Source organism: Pan paniscus, chromosome 23 (assembly GCF_029289425.2).
Source record: "Pan paniscus chromosome 23, NHGRI_mPanPan1-v2.0_pri, whole genome shotgun sequence".
In the NCBI taxonomy this organism is placed as follows: Eukaryota; Metazoa; Chordata; class Mammalia; order Primates; family Hominidae; genus Pan; species Pan paniscus.
The window spans coordinates 42858991-42880887 of record NC_085927.1 but is presented as its reverse complement, the minus strand read 5'-3'; the positions used below and the strand labels follow the sequence as shown (position 1 = coordinate 42880887).

The window sequence follows — 21897 nt, the reverse complement described above, 5'->3', positions numbered from 1 at the left end:
TTCATCAAGGTGGAAAAGAAGTTAAAATGTTAAAGAATGTTTAGAAATATGCTGAAATGTGAAAGTTCGTTATAAAGCAAAGAGAAACCTTTAGAGGTGTGTGAGCATGTCAATAGTGAGTTGCCATAAGTGCCGGTCCTCAGTATAGGTGATGATCTAAAAGAATAGATGTGCTTTCTCCTCCATTTATTACCCTCTCAACCAGCTGACCATGCTAACAAGCTGTTGAGAATTGTGGATTTTTTTGTTTTTAATTAATAAAACCTTTTTTTCAACCTTTAAGATAAGTGAGGGTTTCCTTGAGGAGGTCTTTGAGAAGTCTGGCTGCAATGGTGGGTTGGTTGCAAAGCAAGGAGTAGTAGAACACATTCTGTCTAGTCAATCATATTGCTAGGGAAACATCTAATCAGTTTATTCAGGACAGAGCCTTTGAGGTCGTCTCATTGACCAGTGTCTATGTGTATTTTGCAGTGAGCAAATAAGACAACTTTTTTTCTGATCAGTAGGTTAAGGAGACAGAGGATGGTCATCCTATCTTGCCTTTGCTCCTGTCATCACTGGGGCTTGTTTGGGTCACTTCTGTCTTAGAATATTATACTATCTGATGTCACGACTCACTGTAAAGCTACATTAATTGTGACAACTTGAAACAGGATAGATAAATTGATAAATAGAATAAAATAGAGAATTTAGAAATAGACTGCCACCTATGAAGTGACTTGGTGGTTGGCAAAGGTACCAATGCAATTCTATTGAGAAAGAGTGCTCATTTCAATAAATGGTACCAAGGTATATGAATAACCATATGAAAAAAATTGAACCTTCGGTCCTACCTCACATAGTATATATTTAAAAATTCTAGATGGATTACAGACCTAAATGTGAAATACTCAACAGAGAAGCTTCTAGCAGGAAACATTGAGAGTGCCTACATGACCTTGGGATAGGCAAACATTTTTTAAGCTAAAGACAATAGATACACTAACTGTAAAAAAAATACTAAATTGTACTTCATATATACATATGTGTGTGTATAAATATATTCTTCATTAAAAAACTAAGAAAGTTAAGAGACAAGCCACAGAATGGAAGAAGAAATTTCCAAATGAATATATCCAGCAAAGAACTCATATCTACAATATATTTTGAGATACCTTTATAAATTAATAAGATAAATGCAAACAAGAATACAAATATGAACAAAAAACTTGAACGGGCACGTCACCAAATGAAATTACCTAAATTGTTAATTAGCACATGAAAAAGTGGTCAGTATCATTAATCATCAGAGAAATGTAAACTAAAACTACAATGTACTATTACTACACAACCCATCTGAAGAATGGCTAAAATTAAAAACACTGACAATACTAAGTGTTGAAAAAGTGTTGAAGAAGGGCAACTGTAATTCTCATATTGCTAACGGTACGTAAATTGGCAAAACCACTTAGGAAAATTCTCCATCTGTATCTTCTAAATCCTCTATGCCTATCCTCTGACCCAGCAATTCCACTTCTAGGTATATACCCCAGGAAAATGAATGTATATGTCCACCAAAAGAGATGTATAAGAAGGTGCATAGTAGCTCTTTTCTTAGTAGCTGATGAATAGAAATAGTTAAGGTGTCTAGCATCAGCAGAATGGATAAACACATTATTGAATATTCAGACAATGAAATACTACACAGAAATTAAAAAAGAATGACTGCTGCTAACCACAGCAGCATGGATGAATCACAGATATGAAAGAAGGCAAATACCAAAGTGCATGTACTGTGAGATTTCATTTATAGCAAGTTCACGAACATGTAAAACTAATCTATGAGATAGAAGACATTAAAATGGTAGCATGATGGTATGGGGGTGAGATCAGCTGGAATGAGGATGAGGGAGGATTCAGGGGTTCTAGAAATGATCTATATCTTGATCTGAGGATTGATTACACAGCATAAATAAATGAAAATTCATCAAGCTATAAACTTAAAATTTGTATGCTTTATTTATTTTATCTATATTTCCTTTTCAAGGCACTGTTCTATGGTTTAAAATGTACATCTTTACCTCATCAACATTTACCTTCAAATAGTGTTATTCCACTTCACATATACTGTGAGAACCTTTCAGCGGTATATTTCCATTTCTCATTCCCTTTCTTTGTGTCCTTGTTGTTGTTCATTTTACTTCTACAGGTTATAAACTCCCATGATGCCTGCAATGTTTTGCTTTAAACAGTTAATAATCTTTTATAGGATATTTTTAAACTGAAAAATAAGGGTTTTGTATTTATCCACATATTTACCATATCTAGAACTCTTTATTTTGTATTGGTACAAATTTCCATCTGGTATCATTGTCCTTCTGTCTGAAGAGCTTCCTTTAACACGTTTTGGACTTATAATAAATTCAACTTTTCTTTGTCTGGAAAAGTCTTTATTGTGCCTTCACTTTTTTTTTTTTTTGAGACAAAGTCTTGCCCTGTTGTCCAGGCCGAAGTGCAGTGGTGCAGTCTCTGCTCATTGCAACCTCCGCATCCCATGTTCAAGTGATTCTTGTGCCTCAGCATCCCAAGTGGCTGGGATTACAGGTGCGTGCCACCATACCTTGTTGATTTTTTGTCTTTTTAGTAGAGACGAGGTTTTGCCATGTTGGCCAGGCTCGTCTTGAACTCCTGACCTCAGGTGATCCACCTGCCTTGGCCTCCCAAAGTGCTGGGATTACAAGCATGAGCCACTGTGCCTGGCCTATGCCTTCACTTTTAAAAGATAATTTTACTGGGTATAATATTCTATACCGACAGTTGTTTTTTGGTTGGTTTTCTTTTTCTTTTTCTTTTTTTTTTTTTTTCTGAGACAGAGTCTCACTCTGTTGCCCAGGCTGGAGTGCAGTGGCGCGATCGCTGCTCACTGCAAGCTGTGCCTCCCGGGTTCATGCCATTCTCCTGTCTCAGCCTACCAAGTAGCTGGAACTACAGACACCCGCCACCACGCCTGGCTAATTTTTTTGTATTTTTTAGTAGAGACAGGGTTTCACCATGTTTGCCAGGATGGTCTTGATCTCCTGACCTTGTGATCCACCTGCCTCGGCCTCCCAAAGTGCTGGGATTACAGGCGTGAGCCACCGCGCCCAGCCTGGTTTTCTTTTTCTTTTAGCTCTTTAAGGAAGATTTACTACTATCTTCTGGTTTTCTATTTTCTCACAAGAAGCTGTTTATCATTCTTATCTTTGTTTTTCTTTATATAAAATGTATTTTCCCCCCTTTGGCTGCTTTGAAGATTTTCTCTTCACCACTGGTTTTTAATAAGTTGATTATTATATGTCCTGCTGTTTATTTTATTTGTTTCTTCTGCTTATGATTCATTGAACTTGTTAGGTCCAGTTTTCATTAAATGTAGAAAAACTTTGGCCATATTTTTTAAAATTTTCTGTCCCTACCTCTTCTCTTACTGAGACTTTAATTACTCATATATTAGACTATTTAATATTATGCCATAACTCACTGAGGTTCTGCTCTCTTTTTCTTTCTTTGCTTTTTTTTGTGTGTATTTTTGTCTCTGTGCTTCATTTTGGGTTGTTTTTATTGTTTTCTCTTCAAGTTCACTAGCATTTTTTTCAGCAGCATGATATGGTTTGGCTCTGTGCCCCACCTAAATCTCATGTTGAATTGTAATCCCCACTGTTGGAGGTGGGGCCTGGCAAAAGGTGACTGGATCATGGGGGTGGTTTCAAATGATTTAGCACCATCCCCCTTGCTGTCCTCATGATAGAGTTCTCACAAAATCTGGTTGATTAAAAGTGTGTAGCACTTCCCTCTTTGCTCTCTCTCTCTCTCTCCTGCTTCTCTGCCATATGAGGATAGTGCTTGCTTCCCCCTTGGCCTTCCACCATGATTGTAAGTTTCTTGACACCTCCTCAGAAGCAGAAGTCTGTTCAGCCCGCACAACTGTGAGCTGATTAAATCTCTTTTCTTTATAGGCTACCTAGCCTCAGGTAGTTGATAGCAGTGTAGAACAGACTGATACAAGTGTCTAATCTGTTGTTAAGCCTAGCAGTGCATTTTCTATTTCAGATACTATAATTTTTATCTCTACAAGTTTCATTTTTAATTTTTAAAATATGTTTCTTTCTCTCCCATTGTATTGTTTCCATCTACATTCTTGAGAACCTCTTTATAACAGTTGTTTTAACTTCCATTTCTGCTCTTCCCATCATCTCTCCATTTCCACGTCTGTTTCTATTCGTTGATTTCTCCTTGTTGTGGGTCATATTCTTCTGCTTCTTTGCATTCCTTGTAATTTATGATTGAATGTCACTACTTTTACATTGTGAATGTGATGTGTTGGGTGCTGGGTTTTGTTAGATTCCTTTAAACAGTGGTTTAGTTTTTTCTGAGATGCAGTTAAGTTACTTGTAATAAACTTGATCCATTCAAGACTTGCTTTTAAGCTTTTCTTGGGACAGATCTACATGGAGTGATTGATTATTCTAGTTTGCCTGGGATTAAGGAGTTTTCCAAGACATGGGACTTTCACTATAAAACTGGGATTGAAGAGTTTCTGAGAAATGGGACTTTTAGTTTTAAAGCTGAGAAAGCCCAAGGCAAACCAGGACAAGCTGGTCGTCCTAGATCCAGAGCATGCTGTTGGCCAGGGATAATTCAGTCCCACTATGAAATTTTGAGTAACCTACCCATTTGACAAGGTCTTTACCCTCTAGCTGGTGAGCACATGGGTTCGTCCCAGCTCTGTGGATTCTGGAGATTGTTTCCTAATGGCTTTTTCCTGGCCTCGATTACTTTCCTTTCATGTATGCTCAAATTAGTTACTCAGTGAAAGACATAGATCTCCCTGGAGTTTGTGAGGTTTTTTGTTTGTTTGTTTGTTTGTTTGTTTTATTTTTTCTGTGCAGATTCATCTTTTCCTATACTCTGTCCTGCAAATTTTAGCTGCCATGGCTACCCTGAACTTCAATCTTTGTATCCTTAACTCAGTGAAACTGATGAACTCTGCCTTCTCCCATGCTGTTCTGCTGCCTGGAAACTGCCTCTAGGCAGTAAGCTAGGATAAACATAGGGATAATTTTGTTCCTTCTTACAGGAATCATAGTCCTGAAATGCCTGTTGTCTAGTTCCTGAAAACTGATATGTAATGCAGTTTGTCTGGCTTTATTGTTGTTTAAGATGGGAGTGTATATGTAATCTCTGGTACTTCATTGTTGCCATATGCAGAAGTCTTTACATTTCACACCTCCATACATTTTTTAAATGTATATGTTATAAATACTTGAAGGAGTTGTTCTTTTTCAGGGTACACCAGTTTGGATGCTTTCAGTTTAAGCTTACTAAGACAATGGAATATTTGAAAATAATAATAGCAACTATTTACTGAGTCTCAGCCCTGTGCTGGATGTTTCATGTACATTGTCTTGAATCATCACAAAAACATTTAAAGATAGATATTGTTGATATCATTACCTCTGTTTTAAAGATGTCAAAATTGATATTCAAATCAGTAACTTCACTAAACTCATCAGCTAGTATATTGAACAGCTTACATGTGAATGTAGTCTCTCTGAGTACTCATTTGTCCATACCACAGTGCCTAATGTGTAGTATGAAAATGTTATCACACCAGCTGGGCACAGTGGCTCATGCCTGTAATCCCAGCACTTTGGGAAGCTGAGGCGGGTGGATCGCCCTGAGGTCAGGAGTTTGTGAGACCAGCCTGGCCAACATGGTGAAACCCTATCTCTACTAAAAATACAAAAATTAGCTGGGCACGGTGGCGGGTGCCTGTGATCTCAGCTGCTTAGGAGGCTGAGGCAGGAGAATTGCTTGAACCTGGGAGGTGGAGGTTGCAGTGAGCCGAGATCACGCCGTTGCACTCCAGCCTGAGCAACAAGAGTGAAACTCCATCTCAAAAAAAAAAAAAAAAAATACCATACCAAAAGCCTTAGAGGTCAAAATAATTTGTGGTGAAAAGGTTAGCTCATGCAGAATATTTAAGTAATTCTGATAATAGCGTTTTTTGCGATATAGGTGAATAACTAATTTGTTATTGTGTGTGTGTGTCTGTGTGTGTGTGAGAGAGAGAGAGAGAGAGAGAGAGAGAAAGAGAGAGAATGAGTCTAGGTGCAGATTTCTATGCGCATGTTTTTGGTGAAGTGAATAAAGGAGCTTTACCTGGCCACATTGACCTTCTTCGAGCCCTGGTGACTTTGAATATGATACTGAAATTGCATTCAATTCCCAAAGTTATTATTTTAATTTCCTAGGTTCCACAATTACCATACACTTAGTGGCTTAAAACAACAGAAATTTATTTTCTTCCAGTTCTGGAGGCCAAAATTCCCAAATCAAGGTTTCAGCAGAGCTGCACACCCTCTGAAGGCTCCAGGGGAGACCTTCCTTGGCTCTTCCAGCTTCTAGTCACTCTCAGCATTTCTTGGCTTGTGGCAGCATCACTCCATCTCTGCTGCCATCTTCCCGTGGTCTTCTTTCCTGTGTCTTTCTGTCTTTTCCTCGTCTCTTCTCTTCTAAGGACTTGTTAGTGGATTTAGTGTGCCTCCCCCGCAACTCCCACCAGTCTAAGATGATTTCATCTGATATCCTTAACTGGATTACATCTGAAAAGACCCTAGTTCCCAAAGAGGTCACGTTCACAGGTGTCAGAGGTTAGGACTTGGACATAGCTTTTTGAGGAATACAGTTCAATTCACTACAATTTTTGTGAGAGTCTTCCAAATGGCTGCTCTTTCATATTCTGCCAGAAAGGCTATCAAGCTATCTTGAAGGGAAGGTGGTTTGGACACCTCTGTGTTCATTTCCATGGTGCTGAAGGTTTTAGACAGTTAAATAACAGAAGAATGCCCTTTTACTTTGCTAGGCCACCTTTCTGCTTGATCCCACGGAAGCTGGCTACCTTGCAACCCAGGCAGTTATCTCCTGTAATTATTCATAAACCACAACTGAGAAATAACTCTAGACACCCACATCTGAACAAGATGAACCTCTAACTTGTACATCCAAGCCTGAGTGTGACTTCTCTCCAGGTATCTCTCTTTCCATTTGGGCAGCGAGACAGCCCTTGGGTCCTCGCCACTTTTGAGTCAGAGATTCTATCTTCCAAGCTTCTGTTTCACTCCCTCTCTGCATATATTTGGTGACCAGGTATCCTGTTTTGCAACTTTCTTCTAATGTCTTTTTATCTGTGCACATAAACAACAACTTTTCTTCTTAATTCTTCTTTGTGACCTTGCCAACTAAGAATCTTGAACATGATGGGACTGAATGTTTAAGGCATTAAACTTAATAACTAGGTCATTACCACTATTTACTAACCTGGACTCATTCACAGTGATCTTTTCTTTTCGCCTTGCCACAGCATAATGAGGTTATTAAGTACAGCAAGAGGTGTAAGTACTCCCGGTTTGCTCTAATGCTATCTGGGGAGATGGCTGGGTCTTTGGTCATAATTCCTGTTAAATGACTCCAAGGAGATACAGTTAAGTTGCCTTGAAATGATATTTCCCTTCAATGTAAACTTTTTTCTTTAAATGGGTTGTTTTTAGGTCCCTAAAATTCCCAGTTATAAGCCACCTAATGCCTCATTCAGCTTAACAGTGGGGTCATGGAGTGTGGCAGTTAAAAGCACAGGGCCAGCTGAGCGTGGTGGCTCACACCTCTAATCCCAGCACTTTGGGAGGCCGAGGCGGGCGGATCACGAGGTCAGGAGTTCAAGACCAGCCTGGCCAACATGGTGAAACTCCCTTTCTACTAAAAAACAAACAACCAAACAAAAATTAGCTGGGTGTGGTGGCAGATACCTGTAATCCCAGCTACTCGGGGGGCTGAGGCAGGAGAATTGCTTGAAACTGGAAGGCAGAGGTTGCAGTGAGCCGAGATTGAGCCACTGCACTCCAGCCTGGGTGAAAGAGTGAAACTTTGAAACAACAACAACAACAACAAAAACACAGGCCCTGGAGCCACACCGCCTGGGTTTGAATACCAGCTCTGCTACCTACTATATGATGCTGTGCATGTTATTTGATCTTTTTCTGCCTCCATTTCCTCATCTGGACAAGCACGAGGATTAAATGAATTCATATATGTAAAATGCTTAGGCTGGTACCTGGCACATAGTGAGTGCCTCATACATGTGAGTGGTTATGTTTATCCATTAAACCCAAAGAAATTGCTTTTGGCATCTACTGTGTATAAGGCACAGTTTGGTGCTATGCATTTTAGCCGATAGCATTATAGGTTGACTTGTCACCCCCAAAATTCATATGTTGAAGTCCTAACCCACAGTAGAATGTGACCTTATTTGGAGATAGGGTCTTTAAAGAGGTAATCAAGTTAAAGTGAGGCCATTAAAGTGAGGGTAGTGTATATGACTGGTGTCCTTATAAGAAGAGGAGCTTTGGATATAGAAGGAGGACAATGTAAGAAGACACAGGGAGCAGATGGCCATCTACAAGCCAAGGAGAGAGGTCTGGAACACATCCTTCCCTTATAGCCCTCAGCAGGAACCATCCCTACCAGCACCTTGATTTTGGACTTCTAGCCTCCAAAACTGTGGAGAATGAATTTATGCTGTTTAAGCCACCTATTACAGCAGCCTTGGGACTAAGACAGGTGGTTATAGTGAGAAATCCCAGGGAGCATGTCATCTGGTAAGAGGGATGTATTCCATGGGACTCTGGTTGTAAGCAACAGAGATCCACGAAAGCTCACTTAAACAAATAGGCAACCCAAAAGATGAACTCACAAAATCCAAAGGTAGGTCTGTAGCTGGCACATAAACATCTCTGTCTCTTGCCCCTGCCCCTCTCTTGGTGACTGTGACATTCCTCCCTCTCTCTGTCTCTCTCCACCCTGGTTTTCTGTGCTTTGCCAGTGCAGATGACAGAAAACATGGTTTGTGCATTAAAGATACAACCACCTAGAAAGAAACTGCATGACTCACTCATCAGTTTCAAACTCTCAGGGAAGAGTATCTCATTCTTCCACCCCGAGTCAGATGCTTACCCCATCAGCTGTGACCAAAAGGGCAGTATGTCAGTGAACAAACATGGTGCTGCTGCTGTAACCAGATGGATGGAGCAAGAGGAGGGGCCATTACCAAGAGAAGAAAACTGGGCATATGACCAGGGTGGGGGTGGGTCCATTAATAGAGATAAATAATCACAGAGTCACGATGCCATACTACTGTAGAGCATGAAGGTAAGAAAATCTAGAGAAAATGTCCCATCAAACAGCATCTGGCATGTTCTGGTCTTGGAGCTGGAATTGCTTCTTCCACCTTCAAAGAGGCAGAAATTAGCAAGGATTAAAAGCATAAGTCCTTGAATCAGAGACACATGGGCTTCAATCCAATTTGGCCTTGTATTAATTGTGCTGCCTTGGACATGCCACCAGGCCTCTTAGAGCCTCAGCTTCCTCATCTTTCAAAAAGAAAGATGAAAATAATATCGGCAACTTCCTAAGTTTGAGGGGAGCTTTAAAGGTGTACTTTGTACCTCTAAGTACCCAATATGTGTTAACCGTTGTTACCACCATTGGTATTTGATGAATCCTTTTTTGCTTTGCTTTATTCTTCAGGCTGAATTCTCAGAGTTGAACCTAGCTGCCTATGTGACTGGGGGCTGCATGGTAGACATGCAGGTCGTGAGAAATGGGACCAAAGTGGTGAGGTAAGTAGGACTAAAATATGCAGAACCTTCTGAGAATTGCATACGTGGAACCTCAGGTAGCCCACCCCTCCGTCCACTGCCTGCAACCTAACTCCTTTGCCACATGTACTTTCCTGTACAGAATGTCTGCTTCCCAGGTGTGGCTGCAGTAGTAATGACCAGCGGCACATATCGTACGGGCAGCACCTGTGGTGTCCCCAAGTGAGCCATGGGCTTGGAGAGAAAAGACTTGGGTTCCATTTCTGGCTTTGAGGCTCTGCTCTGGCATATTATTTAGTCTCTTGTGTCCTCTACTTCTCATCTGCAGCATGATGATATGCACTGAAGTTAGAGGCTGCTAAAGTTTACAGAAACTCACATGTATGACAGCACCCTGTTAACTCTGAAGTGCGGTACGAATGGAAGGTTTATTAGAATAAATGAAATTCAACTTCCTGCAATATGGCAGACTAAGTGTTCATAGAATCTTCTCCAAGTAGACCAAAACTAAAAGCACTAGATATATAATATGTTCAGAAAATCTGTTTGTAATTTATGCCAAATTGGAGAGCAAGTGAGGGGTTTCTTCAGAAGCCAAAAATGACAAGAATGTATAAATCCGTAGGCGAGATAAACACATGTATGAATACATTGCTATCTAGTTAAGTACCCAGAGAACGATACACACTAGGTCTCATGAGGGTTTAGAGAAGGAAGAGCCAGGATTCAGATTTGGGGAAGGAGGGAAAACAGGAAAAGCTTTGAGGAAAAGGTAACATTTGTTCTGAGCCTGGTCCAATGGTTGAATGTGGACATCCTCAGACTGGGTGTAGTGAAAGAGAAGTATATCCTAAGAGTAGGAAACAGCCTCTGCAAATAAAGACAGATCCAAAAAAAAAGGTGCATGTTTGGCATATTAGTCCTTTTTCATGCTGCTGATAAAGACATATACTCGAGACCGGGTAATTCATAAAGAAAAAGAGGCTTACTGGACTCACAGTTCCACGTGGCTGAGGAGGCCTCACAATCACGGTGGAAGGTGAAAGGCATATCTTACCTGATGGCCGACAAGAGAGAATGAGAGCCTGTGCAGGGAAACTCCCCTCTATAAAACCGTTAGATCTCTTGAGACTTACTCACTATCACGAGAACAGCATGAGAAAGACCCGCCCCCATGATTCAATTACCTCCCACCAGGTCCCTCCCACGACACATGGGAATTGTGGGAGCTACAATTCAAGATAAGATTTGGGTGGGGACACAGCCAAACCATATCATTTGGGAAACTATGATAATTCAACTAATTCAGCCATTCTTTATTGAGTGCCTACTGTATGCCACGAAAGACATTTGGCTTCCTATTTCCAGTAACGGTGGGCTAGGTCATTTGGACCAGCTTTTCCCCTGAAAACAACGTAAAAACTGATACTAAATAATTACAGTCTTTAAAGGCCTTCTAAGAGTTGGTGTGACAGTAAGGAATTACCAGGAAGAGACTGATGGGAAAATGAAAACCCAGACAGGTAAATGAGTACAAAGCCACCTGTATCCTGAGAGTATTCACTAGGTCAGCCAAATTTGCAACTGGTTTTGAGAGCTTAGTGGAGGCAAGGGAGACAGAAATCAACACTCAGGGCCACTCACAATAGGGAGTGTAACAGTAGACCCTCTCCACAATAAGCTGAGATTCCCCAAAGGACTACAGCTTCTAGGTGAACATGAATTACAAGTAGGTGAGCCCTCACAAGTACTCGCAGCTTGAATTGCAGTTTGAATACCCCGGCCCTCCAGGAAACCTCAAGCATTGAACTTGGTTTATGGTGATCCCAGACATGCCAGAAATAAAAGCAAATCCTATGTAAAGGAAGGCACTTTCAAGCTAGGCTTCAAATGATCCTTCAAATAATTTTTTTGTATAATAGCTAGCACGTAATCAAAGATAACCAGGTGAAACAGGAACAATAGACAATGGAGACAGAACCTCAAAGACAGAAGACATTAGAATTATCACACAGGTTATTTTTAAAAACTATACATATCAAATTGAAAAAAATCAGGTATGGAGATATCTGCAGAGAAAAGGACACTAAAAAAAGTTATATAACCAGGTTTTTGTGTTTGTTTGTTTTGAGATGGAGTTTCACTCTTGTTGCCCAGGCTGGAGTGCAATGGCATGATCTTGGCTCACTGCAACCTTCGCCTCCCAGGTTCAAGCAATTCTTCTGCCTCAGCCTCCCGAGTAGCTGGGATTACAGACATGCACCACCACACCAGGCTAATTTTGTATTTTTAGTAGAAACGGGGTTTTGCCATGTCGGTCAGGCTGGTCTCAAACTCCTGACCTGAGGAGATCCCCCGGCCTTGGCCTCCCAAAGTGTTGGAATTACAGGTGTGAGCCACCACGACCAGCCGATACAACCATTTTTTTTTTTTTTAAACACAACTTCTGGAAATGAAAACTAGAGTAATCAAAATTATTGTGTTTAACATCACATTAGACATGGCTGAAAAAGCGTTTATGAAATGAAAGGTACAGCTGAAGAGATTATCCTGAAGGAAGCACAGAGAGAAAAAGATTGGAGGTGCAGGAAAGACTGTTAGATTCTAGGAGAGGGCCTAATATTCATTTAATCAGAATCTCAAAAGAGAGAGGTAAAAGAGAATAGAGCAGAGACAGTATTTGAAGAAATGATTGTTTTGGAAAGATACCAAACCACCGAAAGCAGAAGCTTGGCAAATTTCAAGCAGGATAAATAAAAATAATTCCACACCAAGACTCAATAGTGATATTTAGAAAGAAAAAGCCAGAGGGAAAAAGGCAGATTACAGATGGTCCCCAATTTACAATGGTTTGACTTATAATTTTTTGACTTTGTGATGATACAAAGTGACACTCATTCAGCAGAACATTAATAAATCGCATGAGCTCTTCAACACTTTATTATAAAATAGACTTTTTGTTCAAAGATTTTGCCCAACTGTAGGCTAATGTAAGTGCTCTGATAATGTTTAAGGTAGGCTAGGCTAAGCGATGATGTTTGGTAGGTTAGGGGTAATAAATGCATTTTCTTTTTTTCTTTTTTTTTTGAGACAGAGTCTCGCTGTCGTCCAGGCTGGAGTGCAGTGGCGTGATCTCGGTTCACTGCAAGCTCTGCCTTCCAGGTTCACACCATTCACCTGCCCCAGCCTCCCAAGTAGCTGGGACTACAGGCGCCCACCACCATGCCCAGCTAATTTTTTGTATTTTTAGTACAGACGGGGTTTCACCGTGTTAGCCAGGATGTTCTCCATCTCCTGACCTCATGATCCTCCCACTTTGGCCTTCCAAAGTACTGAGGTTACAGGTGTGAGCCACTGTGCCCGGCCAATAAATGCATTTTCAACTTAGGATATTTTCAGTTTACAATGGGTTTATTGGGATGCAGCCCCTTTGTAAGTTAAGGAACATCTGTACTTTTGTTAAAGTAACAGAGTGGCAGCTTCCTGAGAACAGTGGTGGAAAAATGTCTTCAGTGTGCTGAGAGAAATTAATTGCCAACCTATAATTCTATCCTCAGAGAAACATCTTTTATGAATGATGGCAAAATAAAAACATTTACAGACCTTCACAAAGGGAAACTGTAAAGTATGTATGTACTTTAGGCAAAAATAAAATGATCTCAGATTAACATAGAGCTGCAAGATTATATGAAGGGCAAAGAAAGTGGTGTTAATAGGTATTGTCTTCAAAAGACAATAAAATAATTTTATGGATTTAAAAATATATGAAGGATTAAAATATACAACATTAAGTTAGTAGAGATTGAGGGTAAATGGAATTAAGATATTCTGAGGCCCTTGTATTGTCAGGGAAGAAAGTAAACATGGCCAGGTGTGGTGGCTCACGCCTGTAAATCCCAGCACTTTGGGAGGCCAGGTGGGTGGATTGCCTGTGCTCAGGAGTTTGAGACCAGCCTGGGCAACACAGTGAAACTCCATCTCTGCGAAAAATACAAAAAAATAGCGGAAATCCTCCCAGCTACTCAGGGAGGCTGAATTGGGAGAATTGATTGAGCCCGGGGAGGTCAAAGCTGCAGTGAGCTGTGATCACGCCACTGCACTTCAGCCTGGGTGACAGAGAAAGACCTTGTCTCAAAAAAAAAAAAAAAAAGTAAATATATTAATAGCAGGCTTTAAAAACCAACACAGAACAGGTGTTGTAAATAACACAAAGTAAATGGTTGATTTACACCCAATATAACAGCAGGTCTGATCTGATATCATTCTGAATTGCTTATACAGCAGTGCTGGTTATTAAAATATTGAAACTTTTCTATACCGGTAGGTAAATAGCCATTGCCTTGAGCCTACTGAGTGACTTCAGCCACCCTAACCCCATGAGACTGTTCCTGTGTCCCCCAGTCCACCACACTCCTGTCCCCAAGCCCATATTCTTGTTCTCCCCTGGCCAGAGGATGCCCAGACATTGTAGGGAAGAACCTCAGAAGTAATAGTGGAACCCCAGAGAGTGAATGCCTGGTTTCTCCTGTCTCTTCAAGGCTATAAATGCCTGTGCATCTTCTGGATTCGCCCTCTCATGGTCATTTGTGAGAACTGCAAACCCCACAAAGTACTCTGGGAGTTGTTAAATATTTGTGTCACTAGTGTATGTATACCAATAATTACATTAAATGTAAATGGACTAAATGCACTAATTAAAGAGAAGAGTTATCAGTGTAACTTTTTAAAAATCCAAATGTTTTCCATTCAAGACATTCATCTAAAATATAAGCATATAGAAAATTTGAAAGTTAAAGAAAGGGGAAAAATATACCATGCAACTGTGCAGCAAAAGAAAGCTCACTGATGCAGCTGCATTAATGTCTGGGGGAAAAAATAGACTTGCAGGTGAAAAGCATTACTAGGGAAAAGGAAGTAATTATGATAAAGATTCATTTACTTAGAAGAAATAATTTTAAATGTATAAGCACTATATAAAAATAACTCAAGATATACTTCAAAAATGGACAAAACTATAAGGAGACATAAAGAAGTTCCTGATTATTGGAGATTAGGAGAATAATGCTAAATATATACATTCATGTACTTCTCCATAGCACCCTCATTTTGCACACAAGAACTGTAAAAAGCCTAAAATGCTATTGTTTAGGAATCTGTGCTCATATTTGATATTTTTTGTACTCGTGTCCTGCTTCCTTATTTGGAAGGGTGGCTGGATCTCCTTCATTTGTAACAGGTAAAAACAAGAACATCTATCCCGGCTGGGCACAATGGCTTACGCCTGTAATCCCAGCACTTTGGGAGGCCAAAGTAGGCAGATTGCTTGAGATCAGGAGTTTGAGACAAGCCTGGGCAATATGGCAAAACCCTGTCTCTAATAACAATGCAAAAATTATCCAGGTGTGGTGATGTGCGCCTGTAATCTCAGCTATTTGAGTGGCTGAGGCGTGAGAATCACTTGAACCTGGGAGCGGATGCTGCAGTGAGCCACTGCCGTGAGCCTGGATGACAGATTGAGACCCTGCCACAAAAAAAAAAAAAGAACAACTGTCCCATTTGTCCTCAAATTTAGCTACGGATTAGAATCACCTAGGAATTATTTTAAAATCCTGATACCCAAGCAGTGTCCCAGACGTATTGCACTGGAATCTCTGAGGGTGGGATTTAGGTATTCGTATTTTTAAAGCTCCCCTCGTGATTCTAGTGGCAGCCAAAGTAGGAAACATCCCCAGATTGTTCTCAACATGGCCCTGCACTGAGGCAGGACGGGCTGAAAAGCTGAGGACACTCCTAGGTATGTTGCCTGAACACAAGAATCACTTTGCAAAAATAGACATCTTCAAGTCTTATTCTAGACCTGCCATATTCTTCCTAAATTTACAACATTGTTTACAAAAATAAAGTTACAGAAATGTTCCAGGTATTTGCTAATTGGCAGTTCTTCCAGCATTCAGGAATGGCAGACTTTGAAGGCAGTTGTTGTAGGATGAATTGTGCTCCCCTGGAAAAAGATGAAGTCTCAACTCGTAGTACCTCAGAACGTGACCTTACTTAGAAATAGCATTGTTGCAGATGTGATGATTAAGGTGCAGTTATACTGGAGTAGTGTGAGCCCTTAATCCAATATGACTGGTGTCCTTATAAGAAGAGGGAAATTTAGACACGGGGAAAACACCCTGTGATGTTGGAAGCAGAGATTGGGGAGATACATTGACAAACCAAGAATTGCTGACAATCATCAGAAGCTAGGAGACAGGCATCTCCTGCCAAACCCTCAGAAAGAAAACCAACTCTGCCAACACCTTTTTTTTTTTTCCTTGAGACAGGGTCTCTCTCTGTCACCCAGGCTGGGGTACAGTGATGCGATCACTGCTCACTGCAGCCTCAACCTCCTGGGCTCAAGAGGTCCACCCACCTCAGCCTCCTGAATAGCTGGGACTACAGGCACATGCCACCATGCCTGCCTAAGTTTTAAATTTTTGGTAGAGATGGGGTCTTGCTCTGTTGCCCAAGCTGGTATCGAACTCCTGAGCTCAAGCGATCCTCCCACCTTGGCCTCCTAACATGCTGGGATTACAGGCATAAGCCACCGAGCCCAGCCTGCCAACACCTTGATTTTGGACTTCTAGCCTCTAGAACCATGAGAGAATAAATTTCTCTTGTTTAAAGTCATTAAGTTTGTGGTCCCTTGCTACAGCAGCCCTAGAAAATGAATATAGCAGTGCCTCTTGAAATTTAATGTGTGTACACACCTCTGGGAGATCTCATGTTAAAATGCAGATCTTCATCCATTATGTCTTCAGGTACGGCCTGAGATTTTGAGTTTTCTTTGAGCTCCCAGGTGAAGCCAGTGCATCTGGTCTTGCAGGCTCAGTTTGAGCAGCAAGGATGTGAACAAGCTCCTGGATGCTGCTGATGCTGCTGTTGGAAGATCACATTTTGAGTAGCCAGGGCTGTGAAGACAGTGCCAGTATAGCTAAAGGCCTGGGTTCAGGGACCCATATGGCTGTTGAGATTTATTCTGTCTCATGGCCAGGATGGTGCTTACAATCTCAGCCAGGTAGCTCACTTTAGCAAGATTTGTTACAGGATGTCAGACCCATGAGAATGTGCACACACACTAAGTAGCCTGTGACTCAGTGTGTCCTTCAGTGGGGGGAATCAGTAGAATCTTCCAAAGTACCATTTGATCCAGCAATCCCATTACTGAGTATATACCCAAAGAAATATAAATCATTCTACCATAAAGACACATACATGCAAATGTTCATTGCAGCACTAGTCACAATAGCAAAGACATGAAATCAACCTAAATTCCCATCAGTGGTAGACTGGATGAAGAAAATGTGGTACATATACATGGAATACTATGCAGCCATAAAAAAGAAGGAGATCATGTCTTTTGTGGGAACATGGATGGACCTGGAGGCCATTACCCTTAGCAAACTAACACAGGAACAGAAAACCAAATACCACATGTTCTCATTTATAAGTGGGAGCTAAATGATGAGAACTCATGGACACAGAGAGAACAACAGATACTGAGACCTACTTGACGGTGAAGGGTGGGAGGAGGGAGAGGATCAGAAAAAATAACTATTGAGTACTAGGCTTTGTATCTGGGTGACAAAATAATCTGTACAGCAAACCCCTATGACACAAGTTTACTGGTATAACAAACCTGCACATGTAACCCTGAACCTAAAATAAAAGTTTGATAAACAAATAAATAAAAACAGTGGAATCTTCCACAGGCATATAGGGCCATAACAAGTCCTAGCTATGGTCTCCCAAAATAGGAATATTGAACAGTGCTCTTGACTTGCTGTGTGTTCTTTCAAAGACACGTAGACGTTGTATTGAAATTGCCTGTAAACACTTCCAGTATGCATTGTGACCAAGGTCTAGATCTCCCGAAGTCTTGCTCACAAGGAGCAACTTCAGGAATGGTGATGTGATGGTTAATTTACCCAGAGGGCTGGTAAAACTTTATTTCTTGGTGCGTCTGTGAGGGTATTTCTGGAAGAGCGTTGGAATCAGTAGACTCATCAAGGAAGATCTTCCCTCACTGTGTGGTCAGGCAGCATCCAATCCGCTGGGGGTCCCACTACAACAAAAAGACAGAGGAAGAGCTAAATCTCTCTCTCTTGACCTGGGACACCTGTCTTCTCCTGCCCTTGGACATCAAAGCTCCTGGTTCTTAGGCCTTCAAACTTCAAGACTGATGCCAGCAGCCACCCAATTCTCAAGACTCCAGCCATAGACTGGGAAATTATACGGTTGACACTCCTGGTTCTCAAGCCTTCAAACTCAGACCAAATCACATTATGAGCTTTCCTGGTTCTCCAGCTCACAGCCAGCATCTTGTGGAACTTGTCAGCCTCTGTAATCATGTGAGCCAATCCCCATAATAAATCTCCTCTTTGATATATCCTGTTAGTTCTGTTTCTCTGGAGAACCCTGACTAATATAGGTGACCAGGATGGATGGCAGAGAAGATCATTGCTGGCTTTCTCCAGCTTCCATTCCTTCTGCTTTGACAAACAGCACCTAGGACTCCATTGAGGTGACCCCCTCCCCAACTTGCAGTCTGTGTGGTGTGTGCAGCTGATGGCGCATGACTGGCCCCAGTCAATTGGAATATCTCATTGGGACCCAAGCCAGGCCAGTGCCAGAACTCTTGGATGAAAGGCACATGTTTTCTGCTGGGACCACAGAGCGGATGGGATGTATGTCTGGAGCTGCTGGTGGCCATCTCTCTCCTTGAGTGAACAATCTGCCAAGAATGAAGCCAAGGTAAAGGAACACACAGCCAAGCAGAGAGACGATGCCCTGATGATGTTGTTCAAGGCTCTGGATCCGGACTTATCCCCAGACTTGAGCCAAAAAAAATCCCTTTTTGTTTAAGCCAGCTTGAATTGCACATACAAAATTCATGAACTTTTATTTATTTAGCAAACACTTTTATAGCATTTCCTACGTGCTAGGCACTGCTCCAAGCACTTAACATGAATTAACTCATTTCATCCTTTCGACAACTCTATAGGGTGTGTGCTATTAAAATCACCATTTTATAGATAAAAAGGCTGAAACACCAATGGATGGGGTAATGACATCCAGTTCTCCAGCCAATAAGTGGCAAAGCTAGGATTCAAGCCCAAGGCAGTCTGGCTCCAAGGCCTGTGTGTGGCAAGGGGCAGAGCTGCTTAAAGAAGCCATATGTCTCCTACTATGAATGCCATGCAAGAGTACAGTCGAACAACGACATGGAAGAAAAATATGGAGAGGATCCATGCATCTGACTTTTAGGTGGGGAACAAGGAAAAGTCAGTCACCACTATTGATGGCACCTTGTGCACCAGGGCTGTACTAAGTGCCCATCATAGATGGTCTTCTTACCTAGTTGTTACGAACCCATGAGATGGCCTAATAATAATGTAGACAGCCAGTATAGCCTGAAGGTTAAGAACACAGTTCTGGAGCAGGCTGCAGGCTGCCTTGGTGGACATCCCAGATTTGTCACGGTGACAGCAGCTGTGTGACCGTGGGCAGTAACTTATCTGTAATACTACTCCTCCTCCTCCTCCTAATAATAATAACAATACCTCCTCATAAGGTTGCAGTGAGGATTACATGAGTTAGTATAATGTGAAATGCTAAACACAATGCCTGGATCAGGATAATCACTAAATTAAGTGTGTAATAATAATTATTATAGCCCCATTTAGAGAGGAAGAAACTGAGTCACAACTGGGACAGTTAAATCATTGTCATTGATTTCATTGCCCCAGATCACACTTTTAGAAAGTAGCACCACTTGGATTTGAACCCAGGTCTCTGATTCTATACCGAGTGAATTTCCAAGTGTCTTCGAATCTTTGTCCACTCCACCAGCCTCTGGTCCTGTTGAGCCCACACCAGGCTGGCGTACAGAAAGCAGCAGTATGTAGAGATTTCTCCAGGGTGCAGAGTGAAGCTACAGCTCATTCAGGGTACAGTATGGGAGTGTTGCCCTCCCTTAAAAATCTATTGCTCAGGTATGAGAATTTACCTCTCTGAGCCTCAGTGTTTTTTAATCTGTAAAAGGTAATAATATTATTTTGCATAGTTTTTGTAAGGATGACATGAGATGTCATCTATGAAAATTTGTGCATTCATTCCACAAACATTTATTAAGGACCTACTATGTTCCAGGGACCACTTCAGACATTGGGTATTGTATCAGACAGGGACCAGGCAAAAGACAGAATTCACCCCTAAATGGTCTAAATAAAGAGACTTTAAGGAAGAGGCAACTTATAGAGGAGTGTGAGGGGCTAAGGGAACGTGAGGTATTTAGAATCTGACAACAGAAGGAAACCATTATCCCTAGGGGTGAAGGGACAAAAGGAGAAAATAGAATTTCTAGACTAAATCTAGTAGGTTTAATCTAGACTTGAGCAGGAGAGCTGGTCCATTGAAGCTATAACTGGGGAGGAACTCAGCTACCTTCAAAGTCATGGCACTAAAGCACGGTGGGCGCTAGAGAGAAGTACCACCCCCTTCTCTCCCTCTGCCTTCCAGTCTCCTGCTGGGGCCTCACTTTGGCCAAAGGCAAGCAGAAACCTTTCAGCAAGGGAGCTGAGTTGATGCTGCCAACAGGGACCCATCTCCTGTAGCTCAGAGCAGGGCAGAGAAGAGTGGAAAAAGCATAGAATGGGGTCAGGAGGGCACAAAAAGAGAATAACTCTTAGGGGACCAGTGAACAAAACAGACCAAGTCCCTGCTTACAAGGTCAGATTCTAGGAGTGCTTTGTAAATGGCCAAGCATTGTACACAAGTTGGTTAAATCACCAGTATTTGCAGCAGCTGTCTTGATAGCCCTCCTTCCTCTGGTTTTTGTCCAAACCCAAACCCAGGGTGGCCAGCCAGCCAGCTCGAGGTGCTTAAGCGCAACCCAGACATCCAGGTTCTCTATTTAGAAAGCAGAGCAGGGGCCATCCCGGGGCATGTTAAAATTCATGCTTTGTGAGTGCCTTCACTGTTCTGGACCCAAATTCTAGCCTGGCTCCGCAAGGGAGAGATAAAAAGGGACAGCCATGTTTATACAGACAGAAGGGACTGCAAATACAGGGCAGGAGAAACCAAGAATGAAAAACACCCGAGGAGGCAGACGTTAATGAGACCCCAATCTAATTACGCAAGTTCTGCTCTCAGTTTCCAGCATTAGGCAACACTAAATTATAGGCACCCGTTCAAACCGCAGCGGCTGATAATGTGCATCCGCTCATTAGAAGGTCAGACCTCAGAGAGGGCTGAAGAGCAGGAGCCAGGAAGCATCGGTAACGCAAGACCTTGACGAAAGGCATCAGAGACTCTCAGATCCTCCCCCTCCCCAGCTCCCACCCAGGCTTACTGTTTGTAGGGAGGATGTTTGGGGCAAGAGGGAGATGCATGGGCTTGTTCCAGAGGAGGGGATGGTCTATAAAATCTTAGAGTTCCAGAGTCAGAAGAGCCCCTTAGACTCTTCTATGTGTCCCCATTTTACAGATGGGCAAACTGTGACTTAGGGAAGAGAGAAGGGTGGCTTTTCCAAATCCTCCCAGCATATCAGCTCCTGAGCCACAATGAGCCCTTGACTCCTGAATCTCTATCCTGGGACTTCTCTAACATCCCATCAAGAAACTTAATTTTTATAATAACATTTCTTTACTCCTTATTTCATACATAATTGCCCAGATTCTTCTGGGCTTCCTGAACTTTTAATTTCAAATTCCAGATATCCATTCATTCAACAGAATTTATTAGAGGCAAATTTCGAGTGCCAGGCTCCAGCAAACATTACATAGAACACAGTTCCTGCACTCACTCCCAAGTACCTGTGCGTGTGTTTGGAAAAGTGTTCCCTTCACCTCTTCTAAATGTCTCTGTATGCATTAAGCTGCTTCCTCCTTTCCTTCCTTTCATTCATTATGTGCCACACACAGAGGGTACAGTGGTGAATGAAATAGACAGTAGCTCCTGTGGAGCTGATACTAGAGTTGCAGAAAACAATCAATAAGTAAGCAGATATGTGGGCTAAGGGCAGGTCATGAGAAACAGGTGAAGCAAAAGCAACAGAGAAGTTGGTATTTGAGGTGTGGGAAGCAGGGAAGGCCTCCTGAGGAGGTGACTTGAGTGGAGAGGAAAACAGAGTGAGCAGAGCGAGCCCCGTGTGTATGGAGGGTGGAGCTTCCCTCTCTCTCAACTT

At 41.8% G+C, this 21897-nt stretch overlaps 1 protein-coding gene across 10 annotated transcripts in view; it reads left to right on the top strand.

Annotated features, from left to right (window-relative positions):
- Positions 1–21897, top strand: part of SYN3 (synapsin III) — a 566272-nt gene that overhangs the window by 121052 nt on the left and 423323 nt on the right. For all 10 annotated transcript variants that reach the window (XM_057301025.2, XM_034948980.3, XM_057301026.2 and 7 more), the window contains exon 4: positions 9598–9689. In XM_057301025.2, the coding sequence (XP_057157008.1) occupies positions 9598–9689 (92 nt within the window). The remainder of the gene's footprint in view (positions 1–9597; positions 9690–21897) is intronic.